The sequence below is a fragment of the Myotis lucifugus genome, unplaced genomic scaffold, assembly GCF_000147115.1.
Source record: "Myotis lucifugus unplaced genomic scaffold, Myoluc2.0 scaffold_13, whole genome shotgun sequence".
In the NCBI taxonomy this organism is placed as follows: domain Eukaryota; kingdom Metazoa; phylum Chordata; class Mammalia; order Chiroptera; family Vespertilionidae; genus Myotis; species Myotis lucifugus.
The window spans coordinates 4,557,066-4,576,456 of record NW_005871061.1 but is presented as its reverse complement, the minus strand read 5'-3'; the positions used below and the strand labels follow the sequence as shown (position 1 = coordinate 4,576,456).

The 19,391-nt window shown below is 38.2% G+C and overlaps 1 protein-coding gene across 3 annotated transcripts in view; it reads left to right on the top strand.

Moving 5' to 3' along the window:
* The window catches only part of DIAPH2 (diaphanous related formin 2), a 906,095-nt gene that overhangs the window by 742,954 nt on the left and 143,750 nt on the right, over positions 1-19,391 (top strand). For all 3 annotated transcript variants that reach the window (XM_023750473.1, XM_023750472.1, XM_014452154.2), the window contains one exon: positions 4,931-5,026. In XM_023750473.1, coding sequence (XP_023606241.1) covers positions 4,931-5,026 — 96 coding nt within the window. The remainder of the gene's footprint in view (positions 1-4,930; positions 5,027-19,391) is intronic.

The following is a 19,391-nucleotide window of genomic DNA, read 5'->3' as shown; positions in this document are numbered from 1 at the left end:
GGTTCTACCATCAGCAAAAAGCCTTCGGCTTCTTTTGGGTCACTTTACACTGATTGGTTGATGGCAACTTCTTCAACTTTGAGCAGCTCAACTTTTCCAGAGGCCTTAATTAAACAATAGAGATTTCAAGGAGGCTGTGTAATAGTGAATTAAAGCCATTATGACCAGGTTGTTAGGATCTTATGAAATGATTTTTATAGTATTAGCTTTAGTTTTGTCATTTTTGAGGAGTAATGAACTGGAGTTGGGTCTTAGCTAATGGAAAAGTCCAAGCACCAGGTGTTTAGGTTCCTAGAATAATAAGGGGTATTCTAATTAATAATGCTTGAAAAGGAGGGATGGCTCAGAGTATTTTCAAAGACTGTATAGGGTCAGAAATGTTACCCTACTGACATGTTAAAAGTCAGTCTACCACAATTTCAGGTATGTTGGCAGAAGAGATGAGATCCACGGTCAGAGACAAAGACCTCATGGTACAGCAAGCAGTGTGACCTTCATGTTCACATTGCTTTCCCTTGCCTTCCAGCTCCCAAGGGGAGACACCAAGGTGGGCCCAGGTGGACGCTATGCACACGGCTGTTTTGTGTCACAGCTGAGGAACCCAGGCTTCGGGAACCCAGTCTTTTATAATGGACTAAAAGAAAACCTGCCTGACATCTGCCCTACAGGGAAATATAATCTGTTTTGAAAGCAAACAAACCTGCCCTCTGCTCTGGAGGGAGACACTATGTCTTTCAAGGCTGTCCACTATAAAAACATCCTTACAAATATAGTTTAAAATGAAGGCCATCAACTCCTGAAGTCACAAAATAAGCAGAAATTGAGAAACCCATAGAGAATAGCCACTAAATAAGTTTGTGCTAGCCATTGGGGAATCGCCTTACACAGAGGTGTAACAGAGATCATTAATTCACCTAGTGCTAATTTTACTCAGTAGCATCTCCAAACTCTTCTGAGGAAATTAAGTCAATACAATACAGGTAACTGTTGATGCTGAAAATTGAAAGCAGCAAGCATTCAGCACCCACTGAATGACCAACATTGTTGGAAACATGAAATACAAGGCACAACCCCTACCTTTCGTTTTACCCAAAGATATGTAGCTCACACAGAGCCCACAGGACTGCATACAACCCACTCAGCTCCTCAATACTGTCTGTGATCTGGTTTCACAGACAGTGAAAGATTAGAAATTTGTCTCTGAATTGCTACTTCTCAGACATGCTCATATATTACCATTCTAGTGGCTAAAAAGCATTAACAATTTTCTTGTGCTTTTGCTCAGTAAAATAGGTATTGTAAATTATAAGAAAGCACATTTTTCTATGTAACTCAAAAAGTAAAAGCTATTTTCCTTTTCAAAAAACCCCCCATAAACTTAAACGATATTTTTCCTCAGTTTGATCACATAGACCAAAAATTTAAAAACAAACAAAAATTCCAGCTACTTACTGCTAATCACATGTAAGTAGAATGAATGATTCTATGAACTTGGAAATTCTAAGTGAACTGTCAACCTCACACAATTCAATGACATACCAAATTTCCCTGAAACTTATTTAAAATGAAGGATAACTTCTTTCAAATGATCATGTTGGCTTCCATTTTGTTTTAGGAAGACTAACTGAAATATAAACCAGTTCTATGACATATTCATATAACCTTCATTCTTAGTGTCAGACATTTCATAAAAATCTCTCAGCTCTTTTGAAAGTTATCTTGAAGCAAATGAAAAAGTAATGGTGGACTGGAACCTACATTTCTTTCTTTTAATACATCAGCGATGTTCACAAAGACCTGAGCTTAAAAAAACAAACAAACCATTTAACACATACCTTCTTGGCAGGGACAGTAGCATCCCTAAGGGAATGAATATTTTTTCTTGGGGAGGTGGGCAGAGAAAAATCTTAGATATTACAAGGTTTGTAGCCCTCCAAAGAGCCACAATGCATAAACAGATATGTAGTATATCTGTGGTATATTACATTTTAATGATGGGAGATTAGGAATGGTTCCATAAACAAATGGTTCCATGGGGGGAGTGGATGATAATGAAAAAAAAAGTTCAGAAACAATGGCCTAACATAATATTTTGATCAGTGTTGTCTGATGGCAACCACTAAATTAAGAAAAAGGATTTATTTTTTAATTTCTGTCATACTTGTTTTCCATGTTTTTTACCTGTATACAATATGATAGCATTAAATAATTTTATTGAAATGGTATCCATGATGTCATTATGTTATAATTTTTTTTCAGTTTTGCGTATTATTTATGTAAGATCATAAATGCATACTGTTTTGTATTCTGTTGTTTTCACTTGTATACATATAGTCATTATAAGGACACTTCAATTCAGTTGTACTGTGGCTCTCTTCTGGTTGTGCTTCTATAACTCTAAAAATTCTTTCCATGTCTTCTTTGCAATTCTGCTTCTCCTGACTTCTTATTAAAAATTGGAGTCCTCAAGAATTGCATGCTGTGCCCCCTCCTCATTTCATACACTGTCTCAGGGTAATCTCATCCATCTTCCACCAGCACTCAGATCTTTCAGTTCCAGCCCGGACTTCACTCCTGGATTCCAGGCTCATATTTCCAACTTGTTACTGGATATCTCTACTGAGCTATTCCTTAAAAAATAATCTCAAAAAATCATCACATTTTCTCAACCTGTTTATCCCTGGTCATCTAGATTCCTTCCCTTCCTTTCCCTTGACCTCAGCAGCCCAGCTAGGTCCTGCTGACAGTATTAATACCTTCACAATATCCACCCTCTCCATTCACTCTGCTGTCCCCTTCGTTCAGTCCTTTCTCTCCTACTGAGACAATTAGCCTGTATTCCTAAACATCTTCCTGCCTCCTGTCGCGCCATCTTGTCTTCCACCACAGTGCTGTTTGACAAGTCTTTCTAAAGCGTATATCTGATCAAGGCACCTCCAATGGCTTATGGCTACACTGCCTAATACAGTAACGAGGAGCCACATATAGCTATTGAGTACTTGAAATGTAGCCAATCTGGAGTAAAATGTGCTGAAATAAACACATTAGATTTTCAACACTTAGTCTGAGAAAATGAATGTAAAATATATAATTATTGTATATACTGAGTTAAATATTTACATAATCAAATAAATTTCACCTGCTTTTTTAAAAATATGGCTACTAGAAAAATTAAAACCATTTACATGGCTCACATTTGTGGCATGCATTATATATAACTATTGCACAGTGCTGGTTTATAGGATAATGCCCAAACTAGATCATAAGATTATGATGTTTCATCATCTGGCCACCATAGGCCTAGTAGTCCATTCATCTCCTGCTGGCTGTCATGCAAAGAGGGCTGGCCTTGGTGGCAGGTTGATCTGGGTTCATTCCTAGACCCTTCCACATGCCGGCAGTGTGATCTGGAGCAAGAAACTTAAACTCTCTAAGTTTTAGTATCCCCAGATGAAAAACAAAGAATACCTATTTCACAGTGTTGTTGGGCAGATTAAAAGATACAACAAATGTCAAGTGCCTCCTGCATAAAATTTAATTTTCCTAGATGCATTCCAGTCACACCCAACTACTCTCAGTTCCTCTTTTTTTTTTTTTTTTCTATTGTGAAGAGCAGGTGTTCAAATATCTGCAGCCTTCCTAAAAGTGCACAATCCCCCTTTCCTCTTTGGTCACTAGGGTTCTACTTTCCTTTTATTTTTCCTGTTTCCACCATATATTAGACCTGAGGATCTCTGTTTCCCTTTTTGTTTTCCATTCAATATCCTGTATTAGAGAATTCATTTTAGAATCAATGATCATATAAAGAAATCTCAAGTCAAAGGAACAGCATACTCATAAAGATTTTAGCTTGTTCTTGCCCCATAAGAGAATATTTTCTTTCTGTCATCTGATACCCCTAGTCAATTCTTTCAACAAGTCAGACTTAAATTTAACTTGGGAATAGCATTAGAAACAATTTCTTCTTCCTCATTCCTCACTTTTACTTCTCTTAACCCTCCGACCAGTGCCCTCTACCCCAGACCCACACATTTAGCTGCCACGTACATTAACTATCTTGTGAGGGTCCTTTTCATTGCCTGTGCATTAGCCACAGTGCAGTAGAGAGTTTCTGGCAATTGACACCTTGAGACAAATGCTCTAACAAATCTTAAAGTGTTTTTGATGGCCAGAGTTGTCAAAGGTGGAATGTTCTACATACATTGCCATTAGGAATTTCCAGAAACATTTTTTGAGTACTTGCCCGTGGATTCTTAACAGTTCTTTCCCATAGGAAAAGCTTTGAAACAGCAGCATTCTAAAAGGGATGAGGAGAGTCTGGCTAATGTTTCTCAAATGTAAAATGTGGCCTTTCAGATGATGTGGTCACCTTTTTTTTCCTTCTTCTTTAACAATGTCAGCATTTTGAAATGGGGAAAGGATATGGATTAGGTAGGAATTGAATGCAAATGTGTTTTGCAAATAGTGTCTTTTGAGATAATCACAGATGATGGTTGAATGCTGAAGGTATTAATACAATCAGTATTTAACCTTGTGTAACTCCGCTTCATCAAATCACACCCTGTGCATTGATTGCATTAAGCCGGGTCAGTGGTTTCTTGCTTAGGAATATCTTATAAGAATCTTAACAGCAAGGCAGCAGTAGCTGATCAGCTGCTGTTTATTTGCATACTGAGCGTGTCATCAATAATACAAAAGACAAGGTCTTTAAGTTGAAAGAACAGTGGGATTGGCATGAATTTTGCTTAATGGTGCGTAATAAGCAAAGTAGTCAGTGGTGCCAGAAACTGACAGGATCCATTATGTTAAAACAGATATATGTCTTTAATTTAGGGGTATTATGTAAATCTGACAGGAGTTTTTCCCTTTATTTTCCTGTAGTTTAACTTTAATTGCTCCAAGATTAATTCCGATTTCTCTTTCCCTCCAGAGGGTGATGAGACTGGTGTGATGGATAATCTTCTAGAAGCCCTGCAATCAGGTGCAGCATTCCGAGACCGCAGGAAGCGGATTCCCAGGAATCCAGGTAAGACCCCTTCGAGCTCACTGGGATTGTCAAATATAAATGTTCAGCGCCAAGGACCCTCCCCCCACAAAAAAAATAACAACAACAAACAGAAAAACTTGGCCCCGGAAGATGTTTTTTAACACTTGATCTCAGTTCTTCAAGTGTGAAGTCTCAGCAGGTTTCTCCATCTCCATGATTGCAAGTTTCAACCTGGTAAAAGTATCTTCAAATAACTGTAGACTTTGCAAAAAACCATTCTGAAACAAGAACTCCCACTGTGTTTAATATTAAATATTTTAATTGTTATTTTCTGAGCGCGTGGTTTGGGTGGAAGGTGTGCTTTAAAACCATAAATGTAATTAAATCATTAAAAGTAATTGGCCCTGAGGATGGCACATTAGCTATTTAAAGGTAAGGAAACAGAGATAATGTTTCTTTCTAGAGGCTGCTGTGGCTTTGCAGTACAATCTATTCTCCATGTTAGCAAAGAGAGGAGAGACACAGATGATCTAAGATCCCTGAAAGTCCCAAGCATTGAAACCCATATTTGTGTGTGTTAGTAACAAAGCCACACAATGAAAGTTGATCTCAGGGGAATTAGAAACATGAAAACAACCTCCCTCACTCAAGTGTAACTAGTGAGTTGTCCACCTCCTCTGTTCACACCCTGTGGATGAGGTAAATAGGAGTTGCACTCAGTATAATCCAAATAGGCCGAGCTGGCCATCTCCTCTAAGTAAGTTCTTATATTTTTTTAGTTCATATCTTTCTTAAAGTAGAGAAGAAATTAGGTGTGCTAATTTGAAATGTCCTCTTCATAGACTGTAAAAGCTATATAGAGAAGTAAATAAAAAAGGAAAATTAATAGTAAATATGTAAACTCTACTTCATTTAGAGCTATAAGATTTGCCTTGAATAGTCTGCAGTTCAAAAAATATTCTGAATCTGGACTGGAAACTATCATATATCATTAGAATGCAAATTGGTGCCTCTCAAAACCATTGTACTCCAACAAACCAGTGAAAGAAATGGAGCCCAGTGCAGAGATATTCCGGTAGCTTTTGGCAATGGCAGAAGACAGTATAAGTTATATTCATCTTTTTGAAGGTAAGATATGGTTGAGAGGAGAGAAGTGTTTTGGTTGGATTATAAGACTACTTTGTGTGTCTGACGGCATTGAAGATGGGCTACAAAAAGAGGGGAAGCCTGGAGGAAAGAAAATGAAAGTCCTTATTTATATGCTCATATTAACTTCTTAAGGTAATGCTCCATGGCAGAATGTTAGGAGCACTACTGCTCTGTAATTATGAGGTGGCCATTCCATTTGCCTCAGTCTTTGTCTGTGAAATAAGAATGTTCTAGAATGCTATCGGGCCCCTTTCATCTCTTAAGAAAACAGAAACCTTCACTGTTTTTTCTTGAACTGCCAGAACATTAATAGTCAGTGGAAAGCAAACTGAAATAATTTGTACATCAATTCAGTTCTCTGTTAAGCAGCTGATAAGTAAAAGTTATTCTGTGCCTTAAAAGAACTGCCTTCATCTCTCCAGTCTGTTTATTTTAAAAAATACATTTTCTGAGGCCCCTGTCTGATTAGTCTCACACCTCAAACTGACTCTAGAAAGACTACTGGGAGAGAGCGATCATTCTATGGGGTTTCTGTGAGTTTGGCACTCAAGGGAATATAGTGTTGTCAACTGTGAAACACCAAGAATATATTCAGAAATGGCATAAATTTATAGTACTGTTTCCAAGTAATCTAAATTGGGCTCTCCATTGGTTTGTAGCTGGAGTGCCTCCATGAGCACAGAGGGTCAAAAATATCAGCCTATTTAGCCCTGACAGTCGTTCCAAGTGGCAGCAGCCAATGCAAATGTCCAGCAGTAAAAAGAAACTAGAAGGCAGGCAGCGGCAATGATTGATGAAGCATCTTGGACATCAGTGGAAGAGTTGGAGAGAGGGAGAGCGAAAGGCAGGCACAGAGAGGACGAGTCTGCCAAAAACTCTCCTGTCTGCTTGCCCCTTTCTATAAGCAACAGAACCAGAGACTTTTCCAGATTTCCTCCTTCTTCCTGCCTTTCCTAACTATGCCATCTTTTCCTGCTGGCCCCTTTTTGTGTTGACTTTCTTAGGCACCTTATTTGGTTCCTTTCCAAGATCCCATTGATTTTGTATTGTTACAATTTCCTTATTCAACACCGGCATCCTTGTTGCTTTCCAATGACCTCCACTTCAACATGGTCAGATACAAGCAGTAAAACCAAATTGTAAAAAATGGCTGTTTCCTCCAAGTAAAGTAAAATAAGAGGAAATAGGCAAAAATCTGAAATCAGAGTCCACCACAAATAGCAAAGATGTTCTGCTCTGCTTTCCACCTTGTTAGCATCACTTACAGACAGAAATGACGGTATGTAAACTACAGAGCTCTACAATTCTGCGTCTAATTGCAGTGTTTTCAATGCCATATTTACCCAAAATGAGGTGAGAGTCTGTATTCTCCATGAGAAAGTTAAAATGTTAATAAATGGCAGAATTAGTTGCCTAAATTAGAGATCTTCCACGCTGAGCCTATGGCCCCTCCTCAAGAGTAACCCACATTAGGTAACTCTGAAGGAGCTCCCAAGTCTTGCCGCCAGCCATTTCAGCTGAGTGCGCTGTTTCTATTAAGGGCACCAAAAGACATTTTAAAGGAGACTGTCATATCAGGAGTGATATTTAAAATATTAATAACTGGTGTCGCAGAGGCCCCAACCAGTCAGAATATACACAGGCAGTAAGTGGCCACTATGGTTGTATTCATTCCTGCTGGCTGAATATCATCCCAGATTACAGCTTTGCTGATGTCAAACTCTGAGATTAGGAAATGAGCCCCTAAACATTCATTAATTTATCGTACGTATGTTCTATGAAAGGTACTATATTACAAATGATGGAAGATGCAGAAATAATTAAGATAAGATATCCTTAGTTATAAGACCCTTGTGTCTTGTAGGAAAGATAAAAAAGTATAGAAATACTGCAGAGTGAGGCAGATGATAATAGGTACTATACAAAAGGTGTTAATAGCATATTATGTGAGTTCAGAGAAGGGAAATATCATGACTTAATGGATATATCAGAAAAAAAACAACACGGAGAAAAAGGCCTGGAAGGATGAGAATGGAAATCAGCAGTGGGAGTTGGAGGTGGGGATAGTAAGCATTTCAGTTGAATGAAATGTCCTTGAGAAAAATAGAGGTAAGAAAACACAAGTATTTTGGGAGAATAGCAAATAGTACAGCTAGTGGTTCTATAAAGTATAAAAGTTTGGAGATAATTCTGGAAAAGGAGGTTGGTGCCACATCCTAGGGTGCTTGAATAAGATGCTAAGGTGTCAGCATATAAATCTGTAGGCAATGACGATATACTGAAGGCTTTTAAGCAGTGGAGGAGCATGATCAAAGCTATATATTAAGACATGTCATCTATAGAAGTGTGAGCAATGAATGGGGATAATACTGTCATATTCTTAGTCAAAGGAAATAATGTAGAGGAAGAGGAGTAACCACGAGTCCAGGATGAGTCTAGGCTTTTGAGTGTGATTAGTTGGGAGGACAGGGGGGTTACAGGAGAAGACTGCTAGGATCAGGAAGATGAGTGCTGATGGAAGATGAATTCCTATTGGGGTAAGTGAAGCTATAGGAATAGATAGTATTCATTCAGCAATGTGCAGTTCAGGTGACTGCCTCCGGGGTGTCATACACTGGGTTAGGTACTAAGGATGCAGCACCAAATAGGCCACTGCCTCAAGGAATTTGGATACCGCTTGGGAAAACATGAATGTAAGGCATGTGATACAGTTGCGACACAATCTAATTGCAACACAATCTTATATGTGCGTAATGAGATAGGAATTGTATGCTTGGGCAGGAGTTAGAGTACCTGCCCCATTCCCTCACCTCTCAAGAGCCTTTGCATCCTAGAATGTGGACTGTGCTTGCTGGAAACTTAGTGGCTAAAAGGATCATCTCAGTTTTCCTTAATAACCTACTGTGGATGTATCATCTATGAATTTGCTAAATCTTTCTGGACCTTCTTTGTTACAGCCTTTGTTAGCATTTCAGGTACTAAGTTCCATGTGTTTACAATCGACTTTGTAAAGTATTGCACATCAGTATTTCTGACTTTGTCTTTATAAGATCAAAGGTAAGCTTTGGAGGGTAAAACACACACACACACACACACACACACACACAGAAAAACCTTGCAGAAGTGAAAAGCACATTTAAATATCAATACACAATGCCGCCTAGGTTATATTACTGAACAGCTATCAGTACTTAGCACTTGCTTCCCCTGCTTTAACCAGCTTAACTTCTTCATTCTTTGCCCACTGTAAGTATATATAAACAGCAATAGGTAGATATCTAACTTAGCTATTCTAGCTGTGACTAGATTTTGATATATAGTTCTAGACATTAAAAAACACACACAAGAGAAGCATTAGAAAGAAATGAAAACAGGAAACAGAATAAATGTAATTTGGTTTTAGAACCACACAGGGCAACCAAGAAAACGAAATTTGAAAAACCAGGAGAAACTCAGGAGACACATGATCCTAGTTTTATGTATCAGCAAGATAACAGTATAAATGAGAAGGTGTAATTTACCATTTGAGGACAGATAGGGGACAAGAAACAATGGTATTCAACAGAGAACAAAAACAAACTCTAAGTATTAGGGAAAATATCTTTGCAGCAAAACAAAGCACACATTTTCCTAGGCCTCTCTATCTCGCAGCAATAATAAAACACAGATTGTCCTGGATCTTGTCTCCACGGACATGTTCAGGACCTCAGCTGCCTATAGGGGGGTCTCAGGAGCATTTCTAGGGGTTCTCAGGGGGCATTTCACAAACACAGTTACCCACCCCTGTTCCTCCACCTTCGCCTATAATACCAGGCTTTTCCGCACCTGCTGTGAGCTGGCACTGTCATGCCTTCACAGTGCCAGACCTTGCCAGTGGTCAGTGGCAGAGTGGGGGGAAATGCCACTCTCTTCCTTCAGGGTCATTCCACCAGTGACCGAGCAGTATCATGTCTCAGAGTCTTACAGACATCGGTAGAGAAACAGCCTTCAGGGTTTTCTTTTGTTTTTGTTTGTTTGCCTTTTTTCTTTTAAATATATTTTTATTGATTTCAGACAGGAAGGGAGAGAGATAGAAACCTCAGTGATGAGAGAGAATCATTGATTACTGCCTCCTGCACGCCCCACACTGGGGATCAAGCCCACAACCCAGGCATGTGTCCTGATCGGGAATCGCACCACAACCTCCTGGTTTATAGGTCAGTGCTCAACCACTGAGACACATCCGCTGGGCCAGCCTTCAGTTTTATTAGCCATCTTGATGTCCATAGTATTTGACCTCATATAGCAAGGCCCAAGGACAAGGCCGTGACAGATTGCACGGAATACTAAGTATTATCCTCTTTCCATGACCAAGGTCTGTTGGGGTCTTACGTTTATTTTTGTTTCATTATTGGTAGGTCAAGCTGATCATGCATTCCAAGCTTTTTACTTCTTTCTCCCTTAGGATGGGTTTTTTTCCCATGAGGTTCCTCAGTTTCGATTTTGTGTCAGGATCTTAGATTGACCAACTAAATTCCATTTTGTCTATAGTGCAATTGCTGTGTTTTTATGTGTAATTCAAATCTAGTAAAAAATGATGTAATGTAAGCAAATCAAGAAAAACATGGAATTCATCCAAATAATATTTCTTGGTCAAATAGCAGGGTCCAGGCAACAGTACTGGGGCCCTGGAGTGCAAAGAACTCAGAGTCTCATAGGGAAGAGAGGTATGTATGCAGTAGAATGATATACGTATGCACAGAGTGCTAAAGAGCAACTAACTGAGACAATCCAAGAAAGATTTCATGATGAAAGTGGCATTTGAGGTGTGTTTGAAGGAAGAATAGTAGTTTTGTCTGGGAGAAGATCAGGAGGAATGGGCATTTCAGATACAGGAAATGGCAGATACATGCAACGGGGATGTGGAAGGGTACAGTGGCAATGCAGACAAAACTGTTGCAATAGCAAGGAGCCAGCAGAGGTTTTTATGTAGAGGGTTACATAATTACACACACACACACACACACACACACACACACGCAAGAGAGGTTGAGGCTGGAGATAAGAGATTTGGGGGCATCTGCATGTATATGACTATAGAAACCTTGGGATCACCCAGGAAGAGTATGTCCAATGAGAGGTGAAGAAGGCCAAGATTAGTGAGTGTGGGGATTATAATGTTTAAGAGGCAAATGCAGGAATCAACCAAAGACCCAGGGAAAAAAATGGTCAGAAAGGGAGAAGGAGAAGTAGCCAAAGTGATACCCAGAAGACTGGAGGTGGAGAAAATTTCAGAATGGAGCAAGTCAGCAGACTCACATCCTGCAGAAAGATAAGCAGAATGCCAACGGAAAGTAGACAAATGGGTTTGTCAACTAGCAGGTAACAGGGTAACAGTTGACCTTTCCTGAGCAGTTTTAGTTGAACAGTGAGGGCCAAGAGCCAGGCTCTAATGGATTAAAGAATGAAGAATATCTTTTGTACCTTGCATACTGGGGTTTGAAGGGAAGAAAGGTAGTTAGAGAATAAAAGATAAATTGTGTCTCTTCCAGAGATTCTGACAGGAAACTTGAGACACTTTCAAGCGCCTTGAATGGAGTTGCCAATCACGTATTGTTATGCCTGGTTTTACTTACAAATGTGTGGCTTTTTTTCTCCTCTTAATTCAATTGTGTTTATTAAGCATATACTGTGTGATAGTTAAAATACTTTAGCATGCCTAGTGCTTTACAGTTAACAAAGCACTTTCTCCTCTATTGTGTGATATGGGATTCATAGCCATCTAATGCTGAGTTCTATTCTCCTAAGTTAAAATGAAGGACATTTGTGGCTCAGACCGAGAAAGAATGAATGGGGGGTGGAGGAAAGATATTCTTGAGTTAATTGGGGAGAAGCAGGGGGAGAATTGGGAAAGGAGACAAAAAGAATGGGACCATTTACAGAAAATCTTTGTCAACTTTTGAATGAACCGGTCTGCAAGTGCTGAAAGTCAGGGGGAAGTGGGTCAGAGTATATGTGTGATTCCTCTGAGAGGCAGGAAGGAGGTGATTAGAAAGAAGCAAATCCTTAGGCCTCCACTGCGCTCAGTTAGCTTGGTTACCTCTGGGCAATAATTAGAGGGTGAATGCCAGGAATCTTGGAGAATTGATCATCATCATCATTCAGGTGACAGTTAAAAATACAAGAGTGGGTAAAATTATCTGGGGAAAATGAGTGGAGCAGTAAGCAAAGGCGAAAACAGACATTTGTGGTTCTCTCAGCCCTACCTACACATTGGTATCACTTTGAGGTACTGCTCCGAAGTACCTACATCTGGTTCCTCTCTGAACCAACTGAATCCCAATCTGTGGAGTCAGAGCCTGGGCAATCATATATTTTAAAAATTAATTGAATCAGACACTTCAATTTATTGTCTGTAAATGATGCCAAATTCAGACAAAGTTAAAATTTTTAAAAAGTGATTTAGGTGATTTTTTTGTGCCACAAAAACTGAGAACCATCAGTTTATGGGGCTAGCCTGGGAGGCAGAGCACATGAACAGAAGAATGAAGGGCTTGGTTATGGAGGTGTGGGGGGAAAGAAAGGCTAGTGTGGTATCACAGAGGCCAAAGGAATAGAGCTTTTCAAAGAGAAAGTGCTGAATAGCATTAGATGTAGCTGAGAGGACCAATAAAATCAGGATTGGAAAGAAGCCATTGGATTTAACTATTAAGAACTCACTGGTGACTTTAGCAAAGAAAAGTTTTAGGAGAGTGTTAGGAGGAGGGTGGAAGTCAGATTGCACTGAGTTCTCAAATGCGATGAATTTTTAAGACTGCTTTAATTTAGTGTCTCTTTGTCTTTCATCGCTTCATGTGAATCTTATGATGAAGTGTGTGCCTATATTAGTTACATAATTTTTGTTTCATTTTTGTTGTCTTTTTATTTATGGAAATTAAATTTTACTTTCGGGACAGACACATACATATATTGATTAATAAGATGTAGGTTGGCATTAGGGAAGCTAAAAGCAGAGGATTGCTATGTAGTCTGTCCTTGATTATTTTTTGACAACTAGAGAACAAATTGCACACAGACCATTTATGCCCTATTTATATGCAAAATTGTTCTAAGCAAGCACTGATGATGTACTCTATAGAAATTTCAATCACTTTGGCTTGTCTGTTCTCCTACACAATATAATCAGCTCTGCTGCACATTTCTTCATTGGTGATCGCTGCAGGCCAATAGGAGATAAGGTCAATTTCAGTTGATTTTTATAAGAATATGAACTGAGCAGGCTTCCTTCAGATATTGGAACATGGGAGAAGTTGGGACAAGCAATTATTATGCAGCAATAAATTCCTCTTGGTAGTTTTAATTCCATGTCAAACATAAACAGACATGCTAATGTTGGTAGCTAAGCTCACAACCACCTGCTTATTTACAAACCTTCAATTCAGGAATTAATGGCTGGGACCCTGTATGTCAGGTGCATGATACCACTCTAATATGAGCAGACACTCTGCATTTATAACGACATTAACTGACAAGGCATTTATCAGATTGTCCTAAGTACCTTACATTTCTTGGAGAACTTAATTACTTTCAAAACTAAAGAGAAATAATTGTTTGTGCTAATTGGTGGTAGGCTTATATTTTTCTTGAATGGACTCAGTAGTATATTATTATTTCAGGGACAAGAAAGTATAAACTGCTTCCTCTTCAGCCAAATTTCATCTCCTTCCCCAGAGGCTGAAAACAGCTAGATTTACCTGGACATGAGTGTATTGCTTCCCTATCTCCCAATTTTTGTGAAATTTTTGGACACACCTGTGTATTACAATTTGAACCTTGCTCCTGGTAGTTCCTTTCCTTGTGTCAATTAAATTGAGAGGAGTGGAAGGTGCTGGAAAGAAGAAAAGGGGCAGTGGACATGTGCAGCCCCACAGTACCCTTTGGAGATTCAATTTCTTGTCTTACTCATTGGTATTTTTTGCTTTTGCAAAAACATGAACCCAGATACCTTGCAGCTAATACAGTGCTTCACCTAACTCAGGAAGCCTTTTAAGGGTATGCTCAGTAAAAACTCTTCTAAATACAAAGATAATACAAACTGTTAAAATACTACAAAGCTTATAACTGTGTTTCACTGTTAAAAGATTGTGATTTATATTTAGCACCTAGGACATAACTCAGTATAATATAGTATATGCTCTTGATAGCTGCTAGTTGGATAATTCCCAATTATCAAAAAAATTGAACCTACATAAAAGCCTTTTCAATATATCGTACCTACAGCTATTTCTCACGTTTGTAATTTGGGGGAGCATTCTACATCACTGTAAATGGAATTCCGTGAAAGCTGAGTTCTTTCTATGGGCAAACTTGAATGTCCTATGCATGTTACCTTCACATGACATTTCTACACAGTAATACTTAGGCTTGACAGGTAGAGAAAAATGCTAAATTTATATAAAAAACAAAATATAACTATATGCCATTACTCTTATTCATATGTCTATTGTGCTTGTATTTGACTGCTACCTCTTTGTTATTCTCAGCTCAAATTGCAATTTCTTCTGCTCCTACCACTTAAAGGGGGAAAATTCCTAAATACTGCTGCAGAAAGTACTGGGAAAAGAGAGAGGCAGTAACAGCCTTTTGTTGAAGTTTTGCATATCTTCTCATCAGTCTTTGCAAATATGTTCTGTAAGACAGGAAGTAGATAGGAGTTAGTGAATCTCTTCAGAATAACATTAAGTAATTAATTGCTTTGCCAGCTTTCTCACAGATTTACTCAGGAGAACAGATCTTTCTGAAGTTTAAGGGCTTTTATCTCATACAGAGGAGTATTCTGAGGATTTGAACTGTTTGGTTGAGGGACTTCCAGAATCCAGGATGATATTTTCCCTTTCCACTTGGGAAGGTTTTAGCTTGAGATTTCTGGGTTTACTGGTCTGTTCTATTGTTTGTCTTGCATAGATGTACTGTACAGCAAGCAATACAGTTCTCCCTGGGCAATGAACAGATTTTTTTTTAATTTCATACATTATTCACAACTCTGCAGTGGTTTCAGAAAGTCAATGTATATCCTGGACACAAATAAATGAAAAAAAAACACCAAAACAGGGATATGATTTTCATATTGTTGTTTGGAAATTTAATATTATTATTGTAAAGGATTCATCTTTAGTGCCCAGTTATAATACCTGTTAGATTTCTAGCAGCCTTAGAGCAATTAGTCCAAAGTGTATATCTTTATCGTATTTCACAGTAAACTGATAAATTATCTTCAAATATTTGGAGCTAACCAATGAGGGGAAGTTTATATCAGGGGGAATACACAGTATGACTTTATATGAATATTCCAGTGTTCATTTTAGTTATGTTTGTGACATTATCTCAGGTGTTTATGTTGATATTACTTTAAGTGACAGAGTTAATAAGAGGTGACTGTGCTTTGTACATATTTGTGGATTTCATTTTGTCATATCAACAGATAATTGGAATAAAACATTCTTAAACTTTTGAAAAGAAAAAAGACTTAAAAAACCTTTCTAGTATGTGGTTTTTATTTTATGGTTCAAATTTAAATGAACTCCCGTGTACCTATAGAGAACATTCAAACAACTTGAGTTAATAGTCCCAAAAAGCCCACAATCTGAAGCACCCAAAGGATGACCATTGTTAGTGACTCGGGTAGAAGTAAATATAGAAATGACGTTCCAACATAATGAGTTTCTAGGAAATTAGTAGAGGTTGTTTTAAATGTTGAATGCAGGTCGGATCAGATTGAGAAAGACAAGTGGGAAGAAAAATATGACATTTAGTAATTTAAATACTTTTTTCAGTTGCCAAAAATAGTATCGATCAGTTTGCATGGCTTATGTAGAACTGAAACTTCCTGGCAGAGGAAGATGCAAAGCACTGAGAAAGGATTACGGTCAGCTGAATGCTATGCACACAGATCTGTGCATTACAGGTGTCCTATGCTTCCCGTCTCCTCACTTTTTCCTACTTACCATGCTCTGTGGTCCGGGGGCCTTTGTGCACCACTTGCTTCTATTCCATGCTGCTTGTTCAGAAGAGCCCTCTTTTATCTGTTTATCTCCCTCACAACACTATGTCTCACTTCCACCGTCCCAATCTGATATTTCTCACATTAACGGTGGGAAAGAAAAAAAATGGGAAAATATAATTGTGTGAGCATTGCTTACGCAGTGGTTCTAAACCTTCCTGATGCCGCGACCCTTTAATACAGTTCCTCATGTTATGGTGACCCCCCACAAAATTATTTTCGTTGCTACTTCATAACTGTAACTTTGCTACTGTTATGAATCGTAATGTAAATATCTGATATGCAGGATGTATTTTCAGGGGTCGCGACTCACAGGTTGAGAACCGCTGGCTTAAAGTCTATTTTCTCTTTTAGGAAAACAAACAAAAAACAAGACTGACACTACTTACTGCTCCCAACAACGCCTCTCTTACTTTAGACAGAATTATTCTGGTCTTGGTGGCAGGCAGGGAGGGGGGCAATTAAAGACATTTCAAAGGGACAGAGAAAAATTCCTGAATAGACCCTTGGCTCCCAACCTTTTTGGAATTATGATGTTATCAGTGCTGGAATTTCTAAGTGCTCCTAATATTGAGTGAAGCAACAAGTAGATGATTAACCTCTTGTATAGCTACATAAATTACTTCATCAATTAGGAAAGACAGTTGTGAATATTTTTTCTCTCAAAAAGTGTATACTCTTAAAAAGCACCTTACAGGGGGAAATACCTTTTCATAAAAGTTCCTCAAAGCACAACAAACAGTTATTTACTGCTTGACAAGCGAGAATGTGTTCAATGGAAAGGAGAATGTTCCAGACTCAATAGGTAGAGTAGTTTGGCAGGTTTACCATTTTTAAATTTTTGTCTTTCTAAATTCATTCAAATAAAATATTAAGTCTTACTGGAATGGGTCATAATTAGGAGAGCTCTTTATTACTAAGGCATGTAAGATAATTTTTAAAGCACCTTTTTATAATCTAATGAATGTTAATTTTTCTTTCATATTTTGAAAACATATACCTCTGTTCATTTCACCATTTTTAAATTTTATTTATTTTAAAAACTGATTTATTTATTTATTTATTTTTGTTTTTTTTGTTAATTATTTTTCCTCCTGAAATACTTCTTTTTGTATTGGTTTCGGGTGTACAGCTTTGTGGTTAGACAATCATATAATTTGCATAGTGCTCCCCTCGATATTTCCAGTACCCCAACTTGCAGGCTAACTCGAGTAAAAGTGAGACTGCAGTGTGTGAGCTTATCTGTTTACTTAAACTGAAATATGGCCCTTGGAAAGCAGCATGTTTCATCGATAGTGATTTTTAAAAAATATTTTTATTGATTTCAGAGAGGAAGGGAAAAGGAGAGAGAGAGAAGCATCAATGATGAGAGAGAATCATTGATTGGCTGCCTCCTACACGCCCCACACTGGGATGGAGCCTGCAACCTGGGCATGTGCCCTGACTAGGAATCAAACCGTGACCTCCTGGTTCATAGGTCAATGCTCAACCACTGAGCCACGCCATGCAAAAACATTTTTATTATGCATCACTTTTTAAACTACTATTTAACTTCCATTTTTGACCATCAAATAGGTTTTGTTCTCCTGGTTGATTTGGCTATAAAAGTTAAATGTGGCGTTTTTGTAAATGGAAAAGCAGCTTAATTTTGAATTATGGCTTCCTTTGGCTTCTTCTCTGGGCTCTATAATATGTGGTACGTGTCCTGGCATAATTGAAGGTAAAAAGGGTAGTGGTTGGGTTGAATTCATCACAGAATTTCACTTCCTAATTGTGTGTCCAAAGCTGCTTTTGTACCAATTAGCAATGACCTTTTATTCTAGCCTTAGGGTATGAGATTATTAGAGGCGACTGTTTCTGAAATCTTTCCTTTCTAATATTAGTTTAAGCAAATCTCCTTGCAGTGCTGATTCTTCTTTCATGGCTGGGTTTCTGTTTTGTTTTGTTTTTCCGTGCTGCTTCTTTCCACTAAGCTGCTAAATCTTTGGCAGAGGAATTAAATGTAATGTTTCTAGAAACATGAATAGCTTGTGCCCTTTTCTGCGTGTCCTACTTCAGAAATATCGCAGCTGCAGTGGTATTGCGTGCCCTTGTTTCTTCCTGCTTCTGCAGGGAAGTTCCTGCACTAAGGTAGACCCGAGCTCTTTTATTCCTGGCTTTTTCCTCTTTTAAATGATGTGAATGCTTCAGTCGTGTTTTTTAAAAGCACATTGTTTCTTTGTCAGCTTATTTCAAATTGGTTGACTATGCAGCTTGTAAGAATAATGGGGACTGGGTAAGAGAGTATAAATGCATATTTACAAATCAATCTTTCCTATGAGGAAAACAACCCAAAGCAAGGAAAGCAAGGACTCTATGAATAGGCACAGGCGGTGATCTTTAGAGATTCGTACCTGTGTATGTGATACAGGCAGGGAACATCTCCATGGGTCATAAAACGTCAAAAATGCAGCTAAAATGCAAACAAGCCACCAGTACATTTTTTATGGTGCTTTGGTCATCAGAATACATTGTTGCCAAATGAAAGGGTCTTATTGGACTTGCGTTTGGGGCGGAGAAGGAAAGGATTTTGCTGAGGTTTGCCTTGGTAAGTCCCTCCCTCCGAAGCATTTAATTTATGTGATTCTTTCATTTTCCTTCCCCACCCACTTGTCATTTGATTTGTTTCAACTTGAGTATCACACTGTTTATGGAATGGCTACTGCTTTTGAAATTCATTTTGTAGCACCCTAAGTTTTATTGAGAAAAAACTAATTTTCTAAAAAAAGGGTTACCAAACAAATTAGTTAAATCCCATTCAAATAATAGAAGGCAAACTGGACTTATTCAACTTTGACATCTAATTTGAATCTTTTGCACATGCTGTCTAAAAGCTGCTGCCACTTGTTACAGTTGAATAGGAGAGAACAAAACAGAGATAGTAGAATATTACTTCTTTTTCACTAGCTTTAAATTAATTTTAGATTACACAGAACCACATCTTCATTATTAAAGTGAGAAATTCAATATGCACTCCAAAGTTTTCTCCTCTTCTAACGCCTTAATACTGTCAAAATCCTGCATCAGAAGAGCAGGGAGATTGATATTTCGTTATGGTATAAATGTTCTCCTTTCTAAACTAACCAAGTTAAAAATTCTTTCTTCTTACATTTATGATTTTTCTTAAGCTAATTACAACAGAATCCACATAAGCAGTTTATATTCCTGACTACCTGC